General features: G+C 36.7%; 1 protein-coding gene across 1 annotated transcript in view; it reads right to left on the reverse strand.

Annotated features, from left to right (window-relative positions):
- Positions 1 to 26,469, reverse strand: part of LOC107099725 (transmembrane protein 132D-like) — a 59,522-nt gene that overhangs the window by 10,839 nt on the left and 22,214 nt on the right. The window contains exons 3-5 of the mRNA XM_015397966.1: positions 20,244 to 20,381; positions 5,965 to 6,157; positions 3,496 to 3,639 (exon numbers count right to left, since the gene is read on the reverse strand). Of these exons, the coding sequence (XP_015253452.1) occupies positions 3,496 to 3,639; positions 5,965 to 6,157; positions 20,244 to 20,381 (475 nt within the window). The remainder of the gene's footprint in view (positions 1 to 3,495; positions 3,640 to 5,964; positions 6,158 to 20,243; positions 20,382 to 26,469) is intronic.

Genomic DNA, 26,469 nt, shown 5'->3' on the forward strand with positions numbered 1-26,469 from the left:
AATGCATTCAATATAGAAATACCACATTGCAAAAATTGTCTAGAAATAAGAAAAAATGTCTTAAATCAAGCATATCTACCCTTCATTTTAGTAGGTATATGGGATGATTTCCCATGGATTTTTTACTCTTAAAATAAGATTATTAGATAATATGCACTTGAAATAAGACAATGCGGTTGCTTTTTCTTTTTTTAAATGTAAATTGTCTTGTTCCATTGGCAAAGTGACTCACTTACCTCCTCAATTCAAGAATAAATGTACTTAGTTTTAGAAAAAATAACTCATATAGATTTCCATTTTTTCCAGTGCAATGCATTCAATATAGAAATACCACATTGCAAAAATTGTCTAGAAATAAGAAAAAATGTCTTAAATCAAGCATATCTACCCTTCATTTTAGTAGGTATATGGGATGATTTGCCAACGGAATGAGTATTTTTACTCTTAAAATAAGATTATTAGATAATATGCACTTGAAATAAGACAATGCGGTTGCTTTTTCTTGTTCCATTGGCAAAGTGACTCCCTTACCTCCTCAATTCAAGAACAAATGTACTTAGTTTTAGAAAAAATGACTTATTTAGATTGCCATTTTTTGCAGTGCATTACAATTTGTTTAATTTGCATTCATTCCAATGAAAAGAATTTAGCTATAACTTCTTATATTTTTTGTTGAAATGAATTAGTTCTTACCTATATGCTGTTCCCTGTTTGCATGTTTGTTAAGAACTGTAAATGTATTTTTTTCTTAATGTTCTTGATTATTCACTAGAACAGAGCTGTCACTTTTCTGCAAGGCATTGCAGGACAGCTGGACTCAGTCTGGCTCTGTTAAGTAGCTGCATAAATGGTCACCATGTAGCTTTCTGATAGTTCTGCAGCACTTTGCACACATTTTGTTACAGTATGTCTGCTCATTGTGCCAGATGCTAGAATTCTATTTCGGCTTAAAAAGGATTATCAAAAAACTGTCAGGACAGATGCTCAGTTGTATATTAACTTTATTTTGTTATTATCAAAGGGTTTTTGGTCTTTTACGTATATGTATATAACCTAACTATATCTCTGTAAGGTACACTTTAGGCTGCTGTGTTAAGCAAAATAAGTCTGGTTGTTCCTGTGGTACAATTTCCGAATGCTTGAAGGTAAAACAGTTATCTCCTCACAATATAATGGTAATAGAAACAGCACTGAAATATGTCCTTGTGTACCATTAAGGAAGAATACAGGTTCTATTCCCTTGGGAAATTAATCCATCGGTGGAAAATATCTGCAAAAGCAAAGTACCTTAAGACAATGCTGACTAAAGCTGGTAAGAGTATCATTATCCAGAGAGATATTAGCCCAGAAAACAGAAAGAAAGAAGCTGTGATTTCAAAAGCAACATAAAAAGCCAAATTAAATTTTTGCAAATGCACTCAGGGAAGAAAAAACGATTTCTTTTTTGAGAAACAACCTGTGGTCTGATGAGAATTAAATTGAAATGTTTGGCTATAATACCTATCGTTATATATTTGGATGGAAAAAAAGGGAGAATCACAAAAGCCTGAAAAAGCCTTACACACCTTAAGCATACTGCCAAAGAGGCTTAAAGACAACAAAGTCATTGAAGTGCTTCCTATTAAGGCCTGATCTCATTACTTGGATCAGCTCCACCATTTGTGTCAAGAGGAATGGGTCAGAATTTCAGCAAGCTTTATCAAGAAGCTTGTGGAAAGATACCTTAAACATATAAGCTAGATGCATACTTTAAAAGGCAATTCTGCCAACTATGAAGCAAACATTAAACACAAATCTAAAAAAAACTAACTGCCATAGTATTCTGATAAACAACACAATTCAATTGTATCTTACTTTAAAAAGGAAACATAAGTCAGACTGTACATAATCCCACAAAAGTAAATACACCTCTTAAATTTTTGTAAATACTTAATATCAATTCTTGGTAGAACTCAGAAAAAGTGACTTAATTGACAAAAATCTGAATTTGATCAGTTTCAGAAGTGTACAAAACTTTCACTTGGGAGTCTTTGTACACATTTTTGTGAGATGCTATATGTCCTCTGTCTGTATATTACAAACTTTACCATCCGACATACATCTCCACAAATTATATTTATTTGGTTATGCAATTATATATGTTTGTATGATGTCTATTTAAAAAATGGTGTGTATCTTTTAGCCCTTAGGTGCACTAGATCTGTAGCTTCCAGGTATAGTGCCCCTAAAAACAACTGGCAGTACTGCATTGCCACAAAATGAACCCCTCCCTCCAGATTATTTTTAATCTGATACCAGACCACTTTGGACCAGCAGACTAACTCATGGAGCAACTGGTAAAGAAAAGGTCACATTCCTCCCCCTAGAATAAATCCTACATCAGATACCCAAACATATGATCTGGTAAGTTTCTATTGGATAAGAACTTTTAGTTTATTTTTCCATTTTTTTATTTTATGGGGAGCTTAGACTAATGAGCAAGTCATTAGTCTGAACTTATTGGAAAGTGAAATCTAAACCATTCCTGTTTATCTACATAGGCAATTTTTTAAGAATAGCAGCCTGTGTTGTAAACAGGGGCGGATTTACCATTAGGCAATACTAGGCAGTTGCCTAGAGCCCCATGTTCCTGGGGGCCCCATAAAACTCTGTTTACCTGTATGGTTAATACAACTATTTCTTATTTCCAGTGTCCACCACATTGGATCAGTCCATTCTCTACACATGTTCAGAAAGGTCCATACAGACAGAAGCAAACTATTTGAAGAAAAAAAAAGATGCGAAGAGCTGTGATGCGAACTTAACTCTTTTGTCGCTATATTTAGTGACTTTTCAGACCTCCCTAGCACTTTTATTTCAAAAAAGCACCTAGGGCCAAATCTAGTTACTTTTTTCTGCTACTGGAGACTTTGGCGAGAACATATAAAAGCACCGAACTCTGCTCTCCAGAGCAAGTAGATTGGTAACCCCGCCTCCTGATCTCCTTTATCTTATCTGCTTCATGTGGATATTATTTCATCCAAATGAGAAATGAGAAACAGATAAGCAGATCATGGCTTGTCTACAGTGAAAAAAAAGACTGTGTTATTTACTTTTGACATTGCCTTTTTGGAAACAGAGAAAGGAGCAATGAGCTAAGTGAGCTTAGTGCTTGGAAAAAATCTTTCATTTCTTTTGAGACAGCATGAAAAGTCAGCTGAGTACAAAACATAGAGAGGAAAACAACAAGAAAAGGGACACGAAGAGAGGGAAAAAACTTAGAACAAATAATATATCTCTATTCTATTAAAATTTCTTTATCTGTATAATGGGTCTCTTTCATGTGTTGTCTTCTCAGTTCAGAGGGCCCCCTGCCTGTTTTTGCCTAGGGCCCCAAATTTCCTAAATCCGCCGCTGGTTGTATATTGACCTGAAAAATAATTTATCTCCATTTAAGCTAATATGTGGGTCAGAACTCACATAGCGTTGCTTTAAAGTAGGAAGAAATGATTATACCTTGAGGACATCTTCATCAGTAGAACTACAGTCTGTGTAGTCAGAAACATCTGTGACCACTCCATCTTCCTCCACAGCCACTGTCCTCACAGGCATCAGCACTTTCTTTCCAGTCAGAACAGCAGTGTTCAGGATCTCTGTGTCCTGCAGGGAATGTAAAGATCAAGCAGTGTCATCAAAGCACCAAACAGCAAATCCTATCTAACATTCTAATGTTAAGAAATATGTAGGATTCAGACTCCAAATGTTTCTTTATTATTTTTATTATTATTACAGTTAATGACCAGAATAAAAAGGCTAAAAGGAAACATGAAGACAGATAGCTGACTGATGTTAAAGCTCTAAAGTCATAAAGTGGTTCTTGCCCCTTTGGGGAGTCTCTAAGGCAGAGCTGGGGGAAGCTAATCACCAGAACGACACATGGGTGATAGGGAGAGGAGAGCTGATGCCCAGCTTCTCTGTTCAAGCATATCCTTCTAAGGAAAGCTGTAAAATTTTAAGCACATTCAAACCAGTGACTATGGACTAAAAAAAAAAGGTCTGTGCTGTTTAGTCTGAAGTGTGCTGACCTTCAACATACTGTACCACCTTAAGGAAAATAGTGAACATCATCTTCTCGTCCATATTTTCTTTTTAAAACAATTTTTGAGGCAGTGCCTGTAGAACGAGAGCAGATTCCTCATATGTGGAGACTATTAGTCCTTAAATGCAGCTTTTTGGGGTTCGATACCCGGTTTTGAGACCTTATCTGCATGTCTAACCCCATTTTCTTTTCTGCCCATTTCTTTTTTTAATAAAGCACATAAAGTACCACAAATATGGGTGGATGCATGAATGGATGGATGGATTTTAATCTTTGTGCAGACATTAAATATTTACTCATTCTCAGTGACATACTTATAAATTTGAAACTTTTATGTGATGCGTGTTTTATTTTCTTTTAAATCTGATTATCTACATTAAAATAAACTACTAACAACTGAATTAAATCAGCAGGAAACTAAATACTGTAATTATTTTATTAATGTCTAGACAAACAAGCAAATGTTAGCTCATGCCGTTTCCTTTAATAAAAAATACTCAATCAAGAACAGTTTGTTTTTTTTATTTATAAAAAGAAAATTACATTTACTGCATCATTGCTGCACATGATTTGTCTTGTTTTTATCCCTTAAAACTGGATTATTACTATCCATAACTCAACTATACAAATGTGAAATATGAACATTTTAAAAAGTTGAGAATGAATTAACCAAACCGCATGAAAGAAGTGGATTTTATCAACTTATTTAAACTGAAATTGAAAATACTTTTCTCCTTGAAGTAATATTTTAAAAATGATTTGAAATCAAGCCCTTAACCAACCTTTAGTGATATATTTTTGTAGCCCAACCCTGGGATTTTATACACCCATAATGCTGATTTTTTTTATGCGGTGTTCAGGAAACTCTCAAAAAAAAAATCTCATATGTGCCTTGAATAGAATTTAAATAATAGAATAAAACATGATGAAAAGAGTCCAAGACCCGTTTGGTGCAGCATGGCTTACTTCTTTTAAAACTGTCTGTTAAATCAAAATAACAGCGACAGTTAGCCATTTTGAGAATGAAAACGAGGCAGGCCGATATTAGTCCCTTGACTCTATTACTTGTATAACAGGAGCTAAAACAGGCAATGTGAGCTTTAAAGGTTAAGACTGGATCTGAAACTGATGTATTTTCAAGCCGACTAGAAAATCTTATGTTTGGCTCTCAGCCTAAGGTTAGATTCTACTACTCATCAAGTGAGATGAACCATGTTGTTTGGAAATCAGGATATTGTTTCATATTACAAAGAACACAGCACCAATGTGGTGGAAATGGTAGACATTGTAGTGAAAAAAGAGCTAAAACATATTTTATAAGTGCTTCTTACTGTATTTTTCTTGATAACTACAAATCTGGTGCTCCCACCTCAGGCAGTTTGTTTATTACAATATCTGTGGCCCAGGTGACAAAATACAGTAACCAAGATTCAATATTTTTATCCAAACAGCTGTAATGTTTGGTGACAGGGGATTATATCATGGATTAATTATGGAGGTAGTGTAGCACGCTAAAGAGGCCTGAGGCACTGAAATAGCAGCATGTGAAGCAGCTGTTAGGATCAGAGAATGGCCAAAAATTGCACGCCAGAATAGAGTAGAACAACACAGAAGAGAGGCATCAGCTAGCTGACAGAAAACAACACAAGGTCACAGTCTGCTGAAGATAGAAGGCTTTTCCTCAACAAACCCCAAGCATATTCCATCCTCTGCATATGCACACCAGACAAGAATGGATCACGCAAAGTGCATTTTATGATATTTTTATGCGTCAATGCTCAAATGCAGCCGAAGCGTTGGCAGTTAGTGGAGAGGCTGCTGTCTGTAATGTCGATGCCGGTTTTTATAATGATCATGGGTGACATGAAAGCTGTCATCTCACTCACCATCACAAGAGGAGCCAGGCCAACAAAGTCTCTTTGAGTTGTATAAATTCTCATGGCTCCTTCAGTCTTGGCGAGAGTTTTGGGCACAGATGGTAGCTCCAGCTTCCATATGATCACCTGGCTGTCAACAGGACTGCTCAGTTCTTCAACCTCAAAGTCCATCTGAAGTACCTCTAGAAGACTGCTTTCAACCCTGGATAAGAAAATAAATGGAGCTGTGATGAGCATAAAAATATAAGACATAAAAACATATGGAAACAAATTTTTACAAATTAAAGAAAACCTTCTTTTACTACTAAATATAATATGACATACTTTCAAAATGTAAACACTCTTTGCTTTTAGATAATAAAAAGATTAATTTTGGTAGTATATATAGCATGTTATCAAGTCCAAGGACTTTCAACACAATTCACACTGCTTTGACAAAAATAAAGCTGTAATACATCAGCACCACCGGACTGCCAGCAGGAGTGATAGGTGAAGTGTCCTGAAAAGGACACATTTATGGAGTTCAATGGAGCAGGGGTTCAAACCAGCAACTCACCAGTCACGGGATGAATCCCTAGTTCTTGCAGCAATGCCTCACTTCTTTCAGATTTCTGCCTTAATGAGGCAGACACCTTGTCTACTTTTTTAAGGTAGGCTTAAAACTTTCCTTTTTGATAAATTTTATGGTTAGAGTGGCTCAGGTTATCCTAAGCCAACTCTCTAGTTTTGCTGCTATAGGCTTAGACTGCTGGAGGGCATAGGGACCCCTTTTCATCATTCTACTTCATTCTATCTCTATTATCCCATTCTGCAGTATTTGGTAGTTCAATCTCTAACGTTCTGCTCTCTGCTTTTCTCATAGTAGCTTCATCTGGTCTGTTCTTGTTTAGCCTTGACTCCATCCTGGAGAGAAATATCAACTGCTTCTGCCGTCAACGCCTTTGTTTATAGATTTTGGAGCTTGGCCTGTTCTTCAGTGTCCTGTTACTCTGACTGTGACTAACTGGATGTGCTCTCTTCATCCTCTGACATGGGAGCTGGCTCTGAGCTTGTCTGCCTTGGCTGCCGTTTCCTGGACGGGGCCGTCTGTGGAGCTAGGTGATAGTTGCCTTTTGTATCTCTGCTTCTTTCTGAATGTCTGCTTCTGTCTTCTTGAACCCCAGTCGGCCTCAGCAGATGGCCGCTCACACTGAGCCTGGTTCTGCTGGAGGTTTCTTCCTGTTAAAAGGGAGTTTTTTTTCTCTCCACTGTACCTACAAGCATGCTTGATGTGAGGATCAATGAGTTGATGCAATCAGCTGGCTTTCCTTAGATAGAAAATTTTGAACCAATCAGACTGTATGATCTGGTTGAAGTGTCTCTGTAAAGTGCCTTGAAATGACATGTGTTGTGAATTAGCGCTATATACTGTAAATAAACTGAATTGAATTAGGGTTACATTTCTGTATTAACAATGTCTTTATTGGTGTAATGTGTAATACATAAAAGGAATTAGATATTATGTTTTCATTGGGTGTCCGTTAAAAAATAATGATTTTAATTAACAGAAATAAAGGCTTAAAAAAACATCAGTCTCTATAATTAATCTTTACAATGTTTAACTTGGGTAATTCAGTTACTGAAGTAAAACATTTTTCACTAATATTCAAATGTATTGAATAAACCTAAAAAATTTTAAATCGAACGTACAACACACCATTCATCAGGGAGAGTGTTAGATCTTTTAACCAACAGTGCAGTTGAGTTACAGATCTTTTTACAGCGAGCAAGAGCTTTTAAACCAAAGTGATCTCTCCTCTGACAACTGACTTTACTGTAGAGATAGTCAAAAATGTCTTGAAAGAGAGATCAATCTTTTAACAATGAGATATATTTTGACAGGCAAGGAATCACATGTCTCTCAGTTCTTTTGACAGACAGTTTCACTGACAGAGTTTTAGATCTCGAAACATAGAGATTGATCTAGACTCAGAGCATCAGATGTTTTGACAAATATATGAATCTCTTGACTGACCAAGCAATGGGTCACCACAAGACAGCTAATAGATCTCTCGACCAACAGAGTGACAAGATTTTCTGACAGAGAGAATGATAGATCTCTCAAGCAACATAGCATTTCTGTCAACTGACAGAGCAATAGATCTTTGAACCAACAGATATCCAAAGTGGCAGAGTGATAGCTCTTGATAGAGCTGTGAATCTCTTGACCAACAGTTTACTTTTCCTGACAGAGCAAGGGATAGAGAGATCCTCTACCAACATAAAACAGATCTCTCAACTGACGAAAAGTTGGATTTCTAGATTATAGATCAACCAAGGGACATAAAGATAGAATGTTCACCCCATATAGCGAAAAAACCTTTTGACAGAAAGAAGCAGATCCTTTGGCAGGAGGATCTACAGATCTCTTTGTGGATTTAACAGATCTCAGACCATGTCATAGATCTTTCAACTGATGGAAAAACAGGTCGCATGACTGTCATATATCGCACCCACCTGGAAGACAGTGAGCTTTTAAAACTACCAGTGATCTTTCAACTAAAGAAAAGACCAGAGCAAGGGGGATATACTGTAGATCTCTCATTAGAAACAATTACTGATTTCAATAGGTAAAATATGTTTATAGATTTTACAGATCAAAAGAACCCTTTATTAATAGTGTGATAGGCTTCCTCAACAGAGGTGGGAGTTGTGGCAAATCAAGTCATCTCTATGTTTTGTATTTGTTCTGCCCAGCCACTGAACCAGGTGAGTCCAATCTGGACAATTAAATTCCTTGTGCAGATTGGACTCACCTGGTTCAGTGGCTAGGTAGAACAAATACAAAACACAGAAATCACTTGATGGCTCCACATCTCCCACTTCTGTTCTTCAAAGACGGCATCTCTTGCCCAGTAGAGTGACGGATTTACTGACCAACCAACAAACGCATCTTTTATTTTACCAATTGGTGTTTGTTCCTATCATTACCTATGGTCATAAAATTTATATGATGACTGAAAGAACGATATCCCACATACAAGTGCCTGCAATGAGCATCTCTGCAGAGTAGCCTGACAAAACCTTAGAAATAGGATAGAGAGTTTGACCATAAAAGGCTTTCTTCAGAGGAGCTGGAGAAAGGCTGGGAAAAGAGGAGTCTGGGAGTTTCTGCTGAGACCGATAGCCCGAGGACCTCGTACAAGATAAGAGGACAACGACAAGTACCAGCATATATTTCTATGATAAAATATATATATGACTTTAAAACACCTTTCTGATAATGACCGTATATTTCAGAGTATGAATACAAATTTTTGTCAATAACGTTCTGGGTTTTATTTTTTTTAATGTTTTGATTAATGTTATTTAACTGCAGTTTTAAAAACTTGATCCAATAGTTGTTGCAAGTTAAAGCAGGATTATGTTGTCACCATTTTTGGCAGTCTTTCTGAAATTTTATTTTGTTTATGTTTACATTAAAATTATATCCTAACAACCGAAATTAAGAAAAATACAGTTTTGGCCATATCATCCAGCTCTGTGATAGGTTTTTAAATTGCAGTTCTCGTGTGAAATCAATTTCAATGGAATGGAAAATTTATTTTAAATGCAATTTTTATGTTTGTTTGTTTAGTTTTTTTAACAAATTGAATGAGCTGCTCAGTGGCACAGTGGGTAGCACTGCTGCCTTGGAGCAACAGGGTTCCGAGTTTCAATTCCCAGCCCGTGGTCTTTTTGCATGGAATTTGCATGTTCTCTCTGAGCATGGGTGGGTTCCCTCTCGGTACTCCAACTTCCACACACAGTCCAAAAATGACTGTTAGGTTAATTGGCTTCCGTTAGGTTAATTGGTGTGAGTGTGTGCATGGTTGTTTGTCTCTGTGTTGCCCTGTGATTGACTGGCGACCTGTCCAGGGTGTACCCTGTCTTGCCTGTAGACAGCTGGAGATAGGCACCAGCACCCCTCGCGACCCGGCTGGGGAAAAACGTGACGGAAAATGGATGGACAACTTGAACAATGGTATATTAGCATTCCAAAATGTCTTCAAGGAAACTCTGTGTTGTGTAGGATAATCCAGTTAATTTTTAACCAGTTTCAGTACTATGGATATACACAGGTACAAACCAAATTTGAGCTCCATCAAAGTGAAAGAAAAACTGTCAAAAACGAGTTTGAAAATCAAATGTGTGCTAAAACTAAAACGTTAAATGGAACTAAACATCTGTAATTTGGTTACCGGTAAGCTTTTTCCAAGGATATTGTTTCCGAACAGCTTGAACGGCCTAAATCATGCCCCCTACGTTGCTCCACAGTGATGGTTTACAATGCATGATTAAAAAGCACTTTGTATATTTATGTATTATGCTGTACTCTCTGTCACATGGCCAAGTAGGACAAATTGTGCTGCTGCGTTCAAACTAATTTTTTCTATTATCTTACTTTAAATTTAAGAGTGTATATTTTTTATAATAATTACATAATCTCCAACAGACCACTGTCTAGGAAGAGAGAAGACTCTTAGTAATATCTGGCACAAAATTAATGGTGACGTGTTATGAATTTTGCCCCATGGAAGAATAAATGTACACATGTGATCTGAGGAACTGAAACCAGTCATGGCTTGGCCTATTTTTTCAGCTTTGAAGAGGAGCAACTGGAGGCATTTTCTAGAGAAATAAAAAGAAAATAGTTTCTCTGGGCAGACTGTTTGCAAGTATTATATGCGAATGAAATTTATTCAAAGAACAGTGGCATCCCATAGCAAAAAGTTCAATCCTCAATAAATAACAATGGCCTTTTCTTGATGCCAGCTTGAGCAGAGTGTCCTGCTGCCTTATATTCAATTTTTCTGCAATGTCCCAAGTTTGTATTTTAGCTTTTTTTTCTTGCCGTCTCATCGAACAACAGAGAAGATATATTGGTGGAACAAAACACAATAAGCATGCACATAACACCGTGGACTTTATCAGACTCTCTGCAGTGTGCACAAGTTATAAATCAGTGTCAGAGTTGTTCAGACTTACAAAGTCCCTTTTGCTGCATAACTACAGGCTGAATCATAGCCACCCAGCATACTGGATAAACAGCAACGTAGATTCACAAATCATATGCATGAATATTATATTAAATACCAACCTCAAAAACAACAAATGCAAAGGTTTTTTCTTATTAAGGGCAAAAGAAGGATTTAGTGTCATTTAATCATTGTAACATATTGCTAAGAGACCTGAGATTAAAAGATAGTAATCGCATCTCTGGCCAAGTATTACAAGAAGAGATGCTTGGCTCACATCAGCAGGCACAGCACATCCCCTTAAGTCTGCATTAACACAGATATACATACGATAGGCGATGTTGTCATTCTACACCCTCCTGTCATAGTTGGGAAGCTTGCAGAGGAATGATCAACAACCTCATCCACTATGTTTTTATGGCTTCCAATCTGTCTGCAAGATCCAAGCTGGGCTCCTTCAACAGAGCCTGGAAAAATAGCCCTGCTGTCCTGATATAGCATATACTGTGTGAGCTGACAAAAGCAAGGAGGACATAAAGTCACTAAAATCCCTTCAGATGTTAAACAGCACACACCCTCAGCAGGGGTTCTATGTTTTTTGTCACATTTCTGGAGAGGATCAGCCTTAATAGTGAAACAAATATGTTAAACCCCAAAGTAGTTGTAAACTGTCATAATCCTCTAAAAAATGGAGAAAAAAACCAACAAAATATTAAGGTCAAACCAACACCCAGAGGTTAAACGCTTTGTCTCTGTTTAAAGCAAATAAGCTGCCAATTATAGAGGAATCCAAGCATTTTAAAACAAATGCAAATTAAGATTTCAGGAATAACAACAAACTAATATGCAAATGAAATTATTTATATCAGTTTTATTACTGGTGAATTATTGCCCCTCTCCTTTTATTGCTAGACCCTTTATCATTTCTTTGCAAAACTTTGCTAGGCACAATTAAGCCTTTTCTTATTGGAAACATTCCAATAAAGCTTCAGTTATGCAATCCTTTCTTGGAACGGCTATAAAGACACACATAATCTTACAGTTTGAATTTAATCTCAAAGCAGCCACTTTAGGGTTCACTTGCAGGCTTGGAAAGCAACAAAGATTTATGTAGTTCACAACAACATGGAAGGACAGCTGGATGGACAGCAGGTTTGTAACACTGCTGATGAGTTTGTATGTTTATTGGTTCCTAAATTATATTAAATATCTTGAGTGCGCACTAATGAAGATGATTTAAAATGGTCTAGACCTTTATGATCCCTTGTTTATGAATGCCATTGGCTGTTAAATCCTGCAGTCACTTAGTATGTCTGATGTTCTTTGCTTTACTCACAAAAGAGCGGACAGAACGGATCGAAACACCTGCAAACTTGTTTGCGTTACCTTTGAACAGTGTTTTATGTTGTTGTCCAACATTACTGAAATGATCAGCTTCCAATGACCTACTTTATGTTTTCATCAGTAAAATGTGTTCAAGGTTAAAACTAGGTTGACTTTATATATGCTGCAGCCAGTCAAACATGATTTGATGGCTCTTAAAGGGAAGTAATGCCTATAGTTAAGCAAAATACATTGCATAAGGTGAAAGTGGAAGCTGACATTCTCCTTGCTAAATCCCACATTGGTAGATCGTCTGTATAGTAGAAAATGTTTGGCGAAAGATCCTGATTCCCCAGTTGTCTTTTGATTTGAGATGGTTGAGTGCTTTATGAACTTAAACCCTGAAAATGGTCATTTTAACATACCATGAAACCTTTTGGTTACTTTTTTTGTTACAAAGCAAAAGGAAATGGCACTGGCGTGTTATAGACTGGCAATCTGTCCAGGGTGTAACCTGCATTTTACCCATAGACTGCTGGAGATTGGCACCAGCCCCACATTATCTCCATCTATTGATGGATGAAGTGGGAGGGGATGGATTTATTTATGGAATTGGCCCTGTTATGACAGCTAAGAAAGTTGTTTTAGATCTGTTTTAATTTATCTACAGAAAGAAAGTATTTGTTTTTCAAGAAATGAAAAACAAATACTTTGTTACTGTACTTAAGTACACTTTTAAGGTATCTATACTTTACTCCATTTCTTATTTTTCTTCCTACTTCTGACTTCTACTCATTACATTTTCACACAAGTATCTGTACTTTCTATTCCCTACATTTTTAAAACAAACGTTCCTCGTTACTCTTGGCTTCGGTTTTATGTTTATATTTATTTCTGTCATGTGCCCCATCCATGTGCAGATCATTGGCGCCAGAGTGGGAAATATGAGACCTCCTGAAAGCCTCAAAAACAAAATTTAAAGCGGGTCTTAAATTGTGTCAAAAAAAATAAAAAAATGTATAATGTTTTTAAGCTCAACATGTCCAGTATTAAAATTCAAAACCTTTATTCACAAATATGTTCTGTTTTTTGCCAAGTGGAGCCAGCCAATCCTGTTCGCGTATGCAAATTAGCCATGTGCTTTTCCGCAGTTAATAACACAGGCAATAATTATTATTATTATTAATTTTTTTTTTTTTCTGCTGCCGTTACCATCTGCCTTTTTGCACTAGCATAAGTATTGCATATTTTACATTATTGTACATTTTATATTTTATTGTGAAATTGAATGTTTAAATTTTAGTTTAAGGAACTGATCTTATCTGTTGTGCCTTTATCTGTTTCACTGTTGGTGAATGAGAAACGTCCTCTCGAGTCCTTGTATGTCTGGTGAATCTGAAGAATTGACATTAAATGTTATAGGCCTACTGCATATTGAGAAAATTTAGATCGGTATTGCGCAACAATAACAACAACAATCGGGAGATGGGGACCCCCCCAAATATTGACAGGTATTTCGCACACTGTTTGGCGCCATCCACATTTAGTGAAAACTAGTGTCATTGGATGAGTAAAATAACGGAAACACTGATGGGTTAGCTATTCGTCAAATTTGTGCTGACGCCAAAGGAAATCATCAGAAGCAAGCAGGTGTTCTTCAAACTGCAAATGTGAATTGTCTATGCCATGCTACAATGTAGAATTCAGAAAAAGATGTTGAAATGTCTGAAAGGTCGGACACAGGCGAGAGCATATCAGGAGATGGAGACCAACAAGACCTCCCTCATCCTTGGCCCTATCTCAAAGAATTTTTCAAAATAGTCGAAAAATTGAGCTTTCAATACATGTAGTGGCACCTTGCTTTTTTTCAAGGGTTACTTTATATTTTTATACTTTAAGTAGTTTTTGGAGCACATACTTTTTAACCTTTACTTGAGTAAAGAGGTCAAGTTGATATTTCAACTTTTACCAGAGTGTTTTTAAACTGCAGTATCTATACTTCTACTTAATTAACAAATGTGTGGACTTTTAACACCACTGTTTATGTAGTGTTTTCTGTCCATCTATGAAAAGTGTCTAACTGAATATACCAGATTAAGATGGAACCACCTTTGTTTAAAAATGTAACAGTTATGTAAAGGATGGGTTAGAACAATCATCATTTTCTTTGTTTAAACTGAATAAACAGGGTCACAATGACTGAAAACTACTAGTCTTAAAAGCAGGCAATAAGTCTTAAGCAGAGTTTTAAAATATTTGCAGTATCATTCAAATAATACATAGTTTTCTTGATATCTGACTTTAGCAACTGACCAGATTTTGTGGGGTCAGAACATTTCTTCACATCCTCCACTGTTGAGGTGCCTATGCTTCATAAAAACCAAGAGTTAATTAGATGAATCCAGACCATAGCTTTTTAAGATTTATGCTTTTTAACACTTTTAAATGTGATCGTATGTAAAGTGAGTAGAATCATAACCATGAGTATTTGAGTTCTTACAGTAGGTATTTCTTGTTTTCCCTCTGTTGCCCTCTTGTGTTGGTCTCTATTTCCCTAGCTCCTTTCTAGGCTCCTCTGTCCACACCTGCTCCCAATCTGCTGATTAGCCTGGTCTTTGTTTCTCTCTCCCATATATGCACCTCCTGCTCAATCACTGTTGCTGGTTTGTCGTCATTTATTTGCCCCCTTGTTGTGAGTATTCCTGGGTTCTCAGCTTTCGTGGATTTATGTTTTTGGATTTTCGCTTCTGTTACATATCCGGAATATTTGCCAAATCCTGATTTTTCTCTGAAATAAACATTAACAGAACAATGCTAGAGGTTACATGAGTTACCTTCCTGTAACCTCAGTAATAAGACCAGTAGTTTTAAAGTCAAATTTGGGGCTGATTTTCAGCAACTTTTAGATTGCAGGAATATGTTCCTTAGTCTATACACCTGACATAAATGTCTACACTTTCATGCCTCACTAGCAATCAGCCAAGCTATACAGAGTTCTGCTAATGAGATAACTTTTAAGTCAGCTGTATTAAAACAGAGCCCCGTGTAAAAGTAGGATGACACCAGACCTTGAGGTCTTGTGTTTGAAACCAGAGCTTTAAATAATATCTAGAGGACCTTCACTGAAGGTTGTAACATAGAATTATGAATCTATGAAATAATAATACACTTAATAAGAGCATTATATAATCTGGATAGTATAAAATTAGATCCCTGATGAGGCTTCAGAAGCTGTTCTGACAGGTTTTTAAGGACATCAAAATATTATTTTTACAACTTGTACTGGGGTATAAACTTCAATAATATATATAAGCTATATTGAATAACTGCAAAAGATGTTTTCATGCTAAAGTTCTGGTCTAATTACCTTGTTTTAACTGGTCTTAAGTGTTTCTAGCTTTTTAAAGATAAAGCCTAAGGAAAAATGTTATTCCCCTGATTTTGGAATTGAAATTATAAGACCGAATTCATGTTTTGGAACTTTTTTAAAAGAGAAAAAAAATATTTGCTGAAACCTGCGGTGAAAATATATATTATAAAATGATTAATCATACAGCAGAAGAAGTAATAAAGGGTTAGGTGTCATCCCAATTATCTAAAGATGCCTTAATTACGACTCCGAACTGAGCGTTGGAAAGAATAGAAACATCCCTAATATGTTAAAGATTTAGATGTATATTTGATTGAGCTTTCTAAACTAAGTATACTAACTGCTGAAAAGCTATTTGTCATCACGGACCTTAACAGGACTACAGATATTGCCCTTTCCTTATTTCTTAATTTTCTTTCACTATAATTCAAGGGTAATTCATTAGCATCCAAACTGCTACCTCATAATTCATTCCCGTCTAAAAAATCAGAACATTTAAAAGGATAAATAGGTACAGCTTCATGATTTATGTCTGCTCTGAACTAGAGCACTGTGGTTAAAATGAACCTTTTGAGTTTTTATCCATGTGTTGTTTAATAAACCAGTAGAAGAATTCATTTAATGGGATTAATAGTTTCTCAGTTTGTTTTTTATCTGGTCTTTGAATGGGACGATATAAGATGTTAATTACATCAATGCTTTGTTGTTAATCATTCAGTAGTAGCTCTGGCTGTGCTTTAAGGTTTAGCTAAAACATCAGTCTTTCGTGACACCAAGTAAGTTTCCTTCAGTTCCCTTTAGCTTTATTCATCTTCTGGGCAGCTACCCTGTTCCTGCTAAGGAAAGCATCCCTGCAGCACAATGCTAAAACCATCAAACTGACACTTTCTCTCTCCATCACTACAATGACAAAGAATTCAGGGCAATATTCAGTCTTAGTTTTCCTCTCCGGATATTATTTTTATACAAAGTCAGCAAAAAAATGTTTTATCTCACCAGTGGACCCTCTTCCACATGTTTGCTTTCACCCCCTACTGTATTTGCCTCGTGGAAAACTGAAAACAACACCAACCAGTAAATTATAAAGGGGGTTTTTGCTGAGTGGGTACAGGTCTGAGCAAGACCTTTGATATATAAAATTAGGATATACAAAATCTCGCCATGATAAATGAAAATAACTATTATATAAATTACTATCAGCTAATTCTTTGTCATTGCTCCATTAAGGCCAGATTTCTAATAGTTTTCGTGTGGACAGATCATCCCAGCTGAGCTGTGGATATCATGAGCTAATACCAATTCACCATTTTACTGTATGCTAGATTTGATAGAGATTTTTTTTCAAAGCTCGGAATATTATTTTATAACCTAACTCTTAAACTTCTCCTCAAATTTATGCTTGACCTTTCTGTTGAGTTTATAGGCCTTGAAGATGCTGTTTGTTCCCTAATGTTTTCTAACAAGCCTCTGAGACCCCGGCAGCTCAGCTTTATTTAGTTTGAGATTCAATTATGCACCAATGTTTAGTAATTAGGCAACATCTGAAGGTAGTTGATTCCACTATTTTTCATTCAGGAGTCCCAGAAGTATGAACGTATGAGTGGGAGTCTGAATAAAAATGAACTCTTCTATTTGTAAAAGAATTTCTATAAATCAAAATATAATATTTCTTCCCCTTCAAAGTATGTTGCAGCTTTTTATTAGTCTATTTCATAAAATCAAAATAAAATACATAATTTATGGAAATAATAGGACAAAATGTTACAAGTGGGCTTTTCAAGGGCCCTGTACTCATTATCAAAACCAGTTAAACTCAGTTAAAGGCTAAAGCTGCTGAATTAGAAAGGACAACTCAAATAAAGAGAGGTTGGAGCTCTTTTAATACGATTACATTCCCAGAACCTTTAGGGCCATGTTTATTCTGACTGTCCTGCAGATGTCTTTTAAATAGTTTTTCATAGATGAAGCTTGAGACATCCCTTAAAGGTCATAGCTTTCCATCGAAACAATAACTTTTCAAAAATAATAAATCCAAAGAACACTAAGAGTGGTGCAGAATAAAAGTGTAATTTTACAGAAAGAAAAATGATTGCTTTATAAATGTTGTTGGATCCAAAATAAATAGATAGCCTATGTACTGTTGGTAAAGAGGCCACAGTCGACACGAGATGACCTTTTCTTGGGTCCACATTTCTCAGACTTAAACAAAAAAAGCAAAGAGAGGGTGAGTATTGGTAGAGCCTTTGAGTGCAGGTGGTGTCGATAAAAGATGTTGCTTTTCATCTGAACTAGTTGGTTTCATATTAGGTTAATGCTAACCAAAAGGTTGGCTTTAGCATTATTATATCTATCAAAAGGCTAGCATACATTACAGAAAAAGAGCCTGCAAGCTAGAGTGCACCACTAACTGGCCAGAAGGAGGTAAACGTTTATCTATCATTTTTAAAATTGAAGGGGTTGTAGCATTTTAGGAGTTTGTTACCATGTAAAGCTGGAAGTGTAGAAAATACAAACATTAGTTAGTTTACTTAATATAAGGGAATAAAGGAATAGAATAGAATAAAATAGAATAGAATATCCCTTTATTATTCCACAATGGGGAAATCCTGGTATTTACAGCTGCAAAGAGATTCTAGAAAAAAATGTCACAAAAATATAGACCTTAGAAAAAGGTCCATATTTGTGTTAAAAGACAAACAATAAAATACTGTACTGTAAAGACAATATATAACAAAACAATATAAAAACATTGCACCTGGAGAATAAATAACCAACATACAGCTATGGACATTTATACAGTAATGGATGTTTGAAAATAGCAGCAACATCAGAGATGTGCGAAATGATAGCAGCATGTTATTTAACTGAGACAAAAACTGTAAAATCTGCATGAATGTAGCAACTTATTTAGGTTGTTGGGATCAGTGGTGGTTTTAGAGTTTTACAGCTGCTGGGAGGAAGGATCTGTGACAACGCTCCCTGGTGCATTTAGGATGCAACAGTCTGTCACTGAAGGAGCTCTCCAGTTCTGCAACAGCTTCATTCATGGGGTGGGAGACATTAGCCAACAGAGATGTTAATTTAGTTAGGATCCTTTTGTTTCCCACCTCCTGCACTGAGCCCTGAGGGAATCCAATCACAGAGCTGGCCTTCCTGATCAGCTCATCCAGCTGCTTTCTCTCAGCTACAGTAAGGTAAGCCAGTAGGATGCATTTACAGGAGAACCTGCAGGCGGTATCAGTGCAGAGTGCAGGAAGCCAATTAATAATTAACAATAATAATTCAACTTTATTGATCTCACATTAGAGATATCTATCTCTGCATTTAACCCATCTCCTTGGGGAGCAGCGGGCTGCCATGGTGGGGCGCCTGGGGATCAATCGGGCGTTAAGAGTCTTGTTTAGAGACACAGAGAAAAAGTATATATATATATATAATTTATCGACGATCAGAGTCTTCTCTCCCAATTACATCAGTCGGTGCATCTGTGCCTCTTGGCACAGGTTATTTCAGGTCAAGACTCATCCTATCTATAACATCCTATCTTAGTGAAGCGGGATTTTCTGCAGTTACAGCGACCAAAACAAAGCTACGGACCAGACTGGACATCAGGAGCACAATTCGTCTGTCATTTTCTCCTATTACACCTAGATGGGACCGGCTTGTTGTATTATTTTTATGCTGTTTGTATTTGATTTTATGCCAGTCGTAACATTTTACTTGATCGAAATCCCCCCTCCCCCCCGGCCGGTCCGTGAAAATATTGTCTGACATATAGCAGTCCGCGGTGCAAAAAAGGTTGGGGGCCGCTGCTATAGATGATTAAGATTTGCAAAAAGAATTTGCTGTAGAAAGATGTGATCAACCATTAAATGGCCATTATTAGCAGTTATCAGTCCCATAGAATGGTTTCAGACTCCGCCTCCTCTAGTAGGTTTCCAAGGGCTGATCATCTACAGCTCATCGCTGGTAACAGTCACAGTTTATTTACAAAATGAATATATGTTTTGTCTACTCCGTTTACAACACAACTATTTTTTTTCAACATTTTTTTTTTTTTATAAATTCCACATGTTTCATTCATAGGGATTGAATGTGGTGCTTAAAAACAGCTCAGTTGGAAGCATTAAATTTTTTGTTTTTGGTTTGTTTAATATGAGTGACAGGTCGATCTATTTTTTTGTAAAATTAGGTCCATATTACACATAACAGATAAATTTCGTAGGCATAAAAGGAATGGCCTTAGGGTTAGGAATAGGGTCGGAATTCATCCAGTGATAACTACCTGCTAAGTCTACTGGGAGGTAGGAGGCACAATCTGAAGCCATTGGACTGATAACCGCTAATAACAGCCATTTATTGGGATGATAACATCTGCAGTGGCGTCAGAAAATAGAAATATAAGAGATCCATTTTTATAGCAACAAAAATAAGCACTCACTGAAAACCACATAATAATACTTTTTTCTTTTCGACTTTATGTTAGAGGAGGGGTGGTAGTTGAGATGAGATTATAAAATTCACAAGGGAAAAAGCTAGACACATAAAATGAACTGACTGAGGCATGCAGCCATGTGTTTTTTTTTTTATTAACCTACCTTTTCCCAGGTATGGGGGCCTTTCTCTGACAAATAACAGCAATGGCTCCATCTGCTCCCATATCCAGTGTTATGTCCCACAGTAAAGGGTTGCTGGGTGTTGCTGTTCGAAAGGTCACACCTTTCTTTACTGAAGCTCTGCAAAAAGCCACAAATAAAAAGGTCAAGAATGTGCTGAAATATATATATATATATAAATACACACCTTGTTTCCCAGTGTGCTTCATACCAAAGAGTTTTGCAGGGGATCATAATAGTTTTTTTTTTTCAAGACACAAACAGGAATTTGTATTAAAAAAAAAAATTGAAGAAAAAAAAAAACAACTACTGTGTTGCTGCTCATATCCAACCCCGCTGCCAGTTTCTCCACCTTCATGTCTGTTCAATGGTTGTGTGCTCTCATGATTTAAAATGCACAGATGGAAGGGGAGTTTTCTTGGCTCACTTATTTATAAATTGTGTACATTATGAGGCAGAAAAGAGCATCCCTGAGGGTTTTCCCCAGCGTAAGCGGCTTTTAGTGGGTCAAATGTTAATGAGATGCTGTTCTGTAAGAACTGCGAGGGCCTGGAGAGGCATGTGATTTAAAAACAAAAATTAAAAAACAAACCATTCTGGAGACAATGAAGCCGTTTATATGTTAGGAATCTTCATTTGTGTTTTTCAAATCTCTGGTGAGGCTTGCTCACAAACATAAACAAGTTCTCTTAATCAGTTTAGAAAAAAAAAAATAATTCTTTGGTTTTCATTCGCATGTAAAGCTGTGTGGTTTATCTCCCAATCTTCAAGATAAACACAAGTGTTGAGCGCATTATGAGTCTCTGAGGAAGCGTAATCTGTGATAAGAGCAGCAGAGGCAGCAATCTGAGCGCTCCTCTTGCTCCTGACTTTGGTTTTAAATTTCATCCAAAAGGAAAGAAATTGATGGCCTCAGTTGAGCCCTGCAAAACAACAGGACAATGCATGCACTATCTCCTGATATATAACAATACTAAACTACTAGTTTGCATATTTTGAACACATGTTCTAGGACTCAGGTTCATTTGCATATCAACCAAAATGGGAATTCATTTGACCATCTATTGTGGTGTTTAACCCACTGTTGCAATAGCTGGAGTTTAAGATAATGAAGGTTTTATTCTCTCCGTGAATCAATTCAACAGTTTGAAATTTAAGAAGAGGATGAGCTTAAAAGGTAAAGGTTACAATTAGAAAGAAATTAATAACCTATGAGTGTTGGTGTAAGCTTGTGTAACGGCCCTAGAGGATGCCTGTTCCTGTCCCACCTGCTCGCTGCAGAAGCTCATTAGTCTGATTAATAAGAGTTCACAAAGGGAGGACAAGGCTAACAGGGGAAATCCTCAAGTGTGAAAAAAGGAAAAAAAGTTAATGCCACTGCTTAAAAGTCAAAGGACAATTTAATTGCCATTACACGGTAAATTAAAAATATCATTATGGCCAACTCATACTGAGTAGATCTTTCCTTTTGCCAAAGCAAACTCCTACTAATTAGTATAAAAACAGATTAGAGATGTTTAAGAGTTTAAGTTTGAAAACTCTTAAGACTCATAAGAGTTGTTATTTGAAAACAAATAGGTCAGATGTGTGGAAATAATCAGTCGTATCATTTCAAAGAAATCTGTTCAAATTGTTTGGATGAATTATTTACTTTTCTCAGGGAATTTTACTTCATTACAGCAGCAACTGTACTCATTTCACTTCTACTTGTTAAAGGGGGATATTTATGGGCAAGAATTAAAATGTTAAAAATGGAGCCGAGGCGGAAGTTCAACTGAAGAAACTGATTAGCTGTGTCGCAGGTGGATGTAGGAGAGCAATCAGCTTTGAACCACACCCCCACGAAAGCCAATCGGCATCCAAAGTTTGTCTTAAAAGGCCTCAGATCCGCAACTTGTCTGCTCTAGTGCGCAGGCGGCGGATGCGCTGTGTGACTTCATTCAGATGACCCTGTTTCAACCCACCTCTAGCTCCTCCTCCACCATCATAGCTAAAGCTTCATCAGTGTTTCATTCCTCCTGGACTCTTACTGCATTAATTTAAACTGGTCCAGCAGAAGACCGCCATGTTGAGCCTGGTTCTACCATGGGGTTTTTTCCTCTCCACTGTTGCTTCATGCTTGCTCATCATGGACAGGTTCTCTCAACTACTGTAGTGTTGTCCAAACTGGACTTCCATCTTCCAGGTCCCTGAGTGAAGCTCTAGTATCAGCTCACGCAGTCCACTGGATCTCCCCATAAAGCTCAGCATAACCAGCAGTCTACAGACTGACCAACTTCATCTATCTCCACTCCACCACCAGTTTCAGGCCTGGGGGGGAAACATCCCTGTTCTTTACTTCTTTTAATGCAGTTCTATTCAAATTAAGCACTATGTTTCCTGCCGAGGTCTGAGCGCCAAAGACAAAGTAATTGTATAAATACATTTCTTCTAATTGTCTTTTCTCTTTGTGTGAGTTTTTCATATTAAAATATTATCCAAGCTGATTAAAGTCTACTTTCAAAAATGACATTATAAAATTGAAAAAGTTGTTTTGTTGATTGTTTTTTTTGCTTAAGATTTCTATGCCATGCATCAGTTTCAAGGGTGTGTTTGGAGGTGAAAAAGAAAACAAAACACACAAAAAATCCAGAGGAGTTCAAAATGTTCAAACCCCCTTAAGCTTCAGAGCCCAGATCTGTCACAGCAGAGTAGAACAGCTAAGAGGCCCGTCTTTGATGGCTTTTTATTTGCTTTAAACCAACTCTTATTCCTGCAAATTCTATCAGCAGAAAGGATAGTCTGCTTGTTGCTCCAATATCAGTTCCAGTTTTGACAGAAGGAAGTTTACGAGAAACCAGGGTAGTTTTAGAAGCCATTTTTAGGCCAATCCAGCATTGGACATCCAGGTATCTTTGTCCACATACTGTATACTTAGAAGATAATTGCCACTGTACCCTGTAGCTTCAGCCCTGCACATGTAACATTCATGATGTAGTGATTTTTAATAAAATCAAGTCCTCTCTCAGAGCGGACTACTGTTTTGTTAATTTTGAAGCATTTTTCAGAAATTCTAAACCAGAAACTCTTTAAAAAATCTCAAGCGGTTGAACAAAAACTTTTTTTTTTTTTTTTATTTGGAGTAAATTCCATGGCATGTATAGAAAATAAGAAGGTGCAAGACTAACCTAAACATCCATCTAGGAAATCTTCAGCACAATTGAAGTAAAGCTATTTTAAGGCATAAATTCAATCTGCAGCTTCTCTGAACGCCACTTTTGTTTTTGTTATTTTACAAAAGAGAAAATGACCAATGGATGAAAAAGTGTGGATTAAAACCTCATAGTAGTTTCTGACGTTTGTTTAGCTAATAGTTTCATGTTTGGCTTAAGGTCAGTTCAACCTTTCACATTTTACTCCTGCTGTTTACTCTCATTTTGCTCCTTTTCACTAAGAGATTGTGAAGAGAAAAAAAACTCAAGTAAAAAATGTTTCAGTCTCTGCAATGTTAAAATTTTATTGTGTTTTTTTTTTCAGAAAAAAAAAAACATTTAATACATCCACACACCTATAAGGAATGTCCCGATCCAATATCAATATAAATCAGACAAAAATCCTATATCAGAATATATCGGCCATGTAAAATCTCCACTATAAGCAAGCTGAAAGAAATACTCCACTTCTATCCAACTCTGTTTAAAGTTTATGTAACTCCTTGGTTAATAATACACAGGTCAGTTATTATCATGCTTGTTGTTTTTTACAAGTGTTCCTAGTTTGATTAATAGCACTCAATCAAACCTTTTCTAGCATCTCACAATATAAAATAAGCAGTTAAAGAATGTATGTTTCAGATTGCTATCAAGACATTCTGCATCTCTAGAAATCCCTAATTTCTATTTTAATTTGGTTCTTATTTAGGGACAGTTATTGTTTATCAATATAACCATGATCCCGTTAGTTTAACGCATCTAATGGTTTTGTTGGATTTGTTTTATTGTGTCAAACTAAACTATAAATAGATTTTGGAAACTTAATTTACATGATCAGTTTTTATTGTTTGCACTTATGTAGCTATGTAGATAGCAGATACATATTGGCACATAATCATTGAAAAGCATAATGTAGTAAATCTTAAAACCAATTCGATTCAGTGTCACTTTCATTTCAGGTGAAGCCTGTTTTTCCCACATATTTTGCCACTCCAAATACACAAATAAAAAACTCATAATTCCTTAATCACAATCAAATTGGAACTGAAAATAAATCCCCAGAAGGAAGCCATTCCCAGATTCTCTCTGGTTAGTAGCAAACCCCGTTTCTGTGTGCATTAAAGTGACTGACAGAGCAAAACCGAAGGAGGTAATTGTTATCAGTCTGAACGTTCCCAGGAGGCTAGAGTGGCAACAACAGAGGAGGAAAACACACAATGTGGTTAAATGAGCAAAGGAGAATAGATGAGGTTTCAGTAAAAGGACCTACAAGCTCCTGATCTGGTTTCCGTTTAGCCGATATCGAGAAGATGGAAGGTGGCTGCACCCTTATTGTTCACCCTAATGGTAATGCAGAGTCAGCAGTGTCCACTTAAAACCAGTATTGGAAATAACAGTGGCATGTTGATAGCTTGTTTATAACTTGTTTGTTTAAAGAACTCTTTAGTTTCCTTAATTTATGCGTAAAGCATATTGCTAAATTATCTCAACCTGTTGAACTTTTCCACATTTTCTTATCTTGGGTTAACAAACTTCAGTTTATAGTATTGTGATTTTTAAAGTAAAATGACACATTTTGCTCAAAATATTTTCACAAGTCTTAAACCTCTGAAATTATGCTTGTTTTAGCCCCACAGAACTACTAATTTTTCAGAACCACCTTTTTTCTGTAGTTGCAGTTGTATTCTTTTGGCTTATGTCACCTTTAACTCATCCATTCTAAAATTAGTGTTTGTATCAAAACCTTTCTATTGTAGCTCTTGCTGTATATTAACGGTCATTCAGCTGTTAATCTAAATTTCACTCTGAACTCCACTGCAAACTCTTAATAGGCTTTCCTCCGCAATTGATTGACTCTATATATGGAAGAAAAGCTATCCCACAGCATGATACTATGCTACCATGTTTCACTGTGGGGATGATTTGTTTAGGATAATGTGCTGCTTTTTATTTTCACATGTGCTGTCAAGAATGTTAACCAAAATGTGTTTATATTTGTTCACATTATAGTAATGGGTGCTGAATACTGCGATGGACTGGTGACCTGTCCAGGATGTACCCTGCCTCTCGCCCATTGACTGATGGAGATAGGCACCAGCACCCCTCGTGACCCCACTCGGGACAAGCGTGTCAAATAATGGATGGATGGGTGCTGAATAGACATGCACAGCTTGTCTTTTAGATTCTGCTTTCTTTTTTTTTCTGACTATGGCTGCATATTGATGCAGTTTAGCACTGTTGCCTTGCAGGGAAAAGGTCCAAATCCTGTTCTAGGCTGTTTCTGCATGGGGTTTGCGGGTTCTCCGTATGCATGCATGGGTTCTCTCCTGGAACTGGTCCCAAAACCAGATAGATAGGTTGACTAGGTCCTAATTGCCCGTTAGGTGTATGTTTGTGCATAGTTGCATGTCAGTGCATTTCCCTGCAATAGACTGGCGACCTGGCCAGGATGCACCCCTTAAAAGACAATACCCAACACCAGCAGCTTGGTTTAGTTTTATAACAAACAGGGATGAAAATAATAAACCATCCACAATGAGTCCGATACAAATGTTTATAGAAAACCCTTAATTAGACTTTTTTCTACTTTTATATTGCTTCCTTCTGTGTTAGTCTAACCAGCAATATATAACCTCTTTTGGAATTAATAGCAGCTCTGCTGACTATAGAGAATAATAATTGCAGTCTGAATGAGCAGTTTGCTTTCAATCGGAGAAACCTAAAACCTTTAATGCACTGCAATCATTGAGGAAAAAAGGATGGAATATTCAGAGTAATAATGAGAAAAGTTAACAGGGTGGTTAATCTAGTAATTGCCTCTGAATATGGTTGCCTGCAATGATGGAACACCTCCATGTATTAGGGCAAAGTGGAGCAGGGTTTACTTAATAAAAACTGGCAGTAACAAGAAGTCTTATCTAAAGTCCCCTTTTCTCTCTTTGTAGAAAAAAAAAAGATTCCCCTGCGACTGGAAGGGGTGTTTTTCTTTTGAGCCATTGGAAGCAGAAACCCATCTC

This window comes from Cyprinodon variegatus, unplaced genomic scaffold (genome assembly GCF_000732505.1).
Source record: "Cyprinodon variegatus isolate N-32 unplaced genomic scaffold, C_variegatus-1.0 Scaffold900, whole genome shotgun sequence".
Lineage (NCBI taxonomy): Eukaryota > Metazoa > Chordata > Actinopteri > Cyprinodontiformes > Cyprinodontidae > Cyprinodon > Cyprinodon variegatus.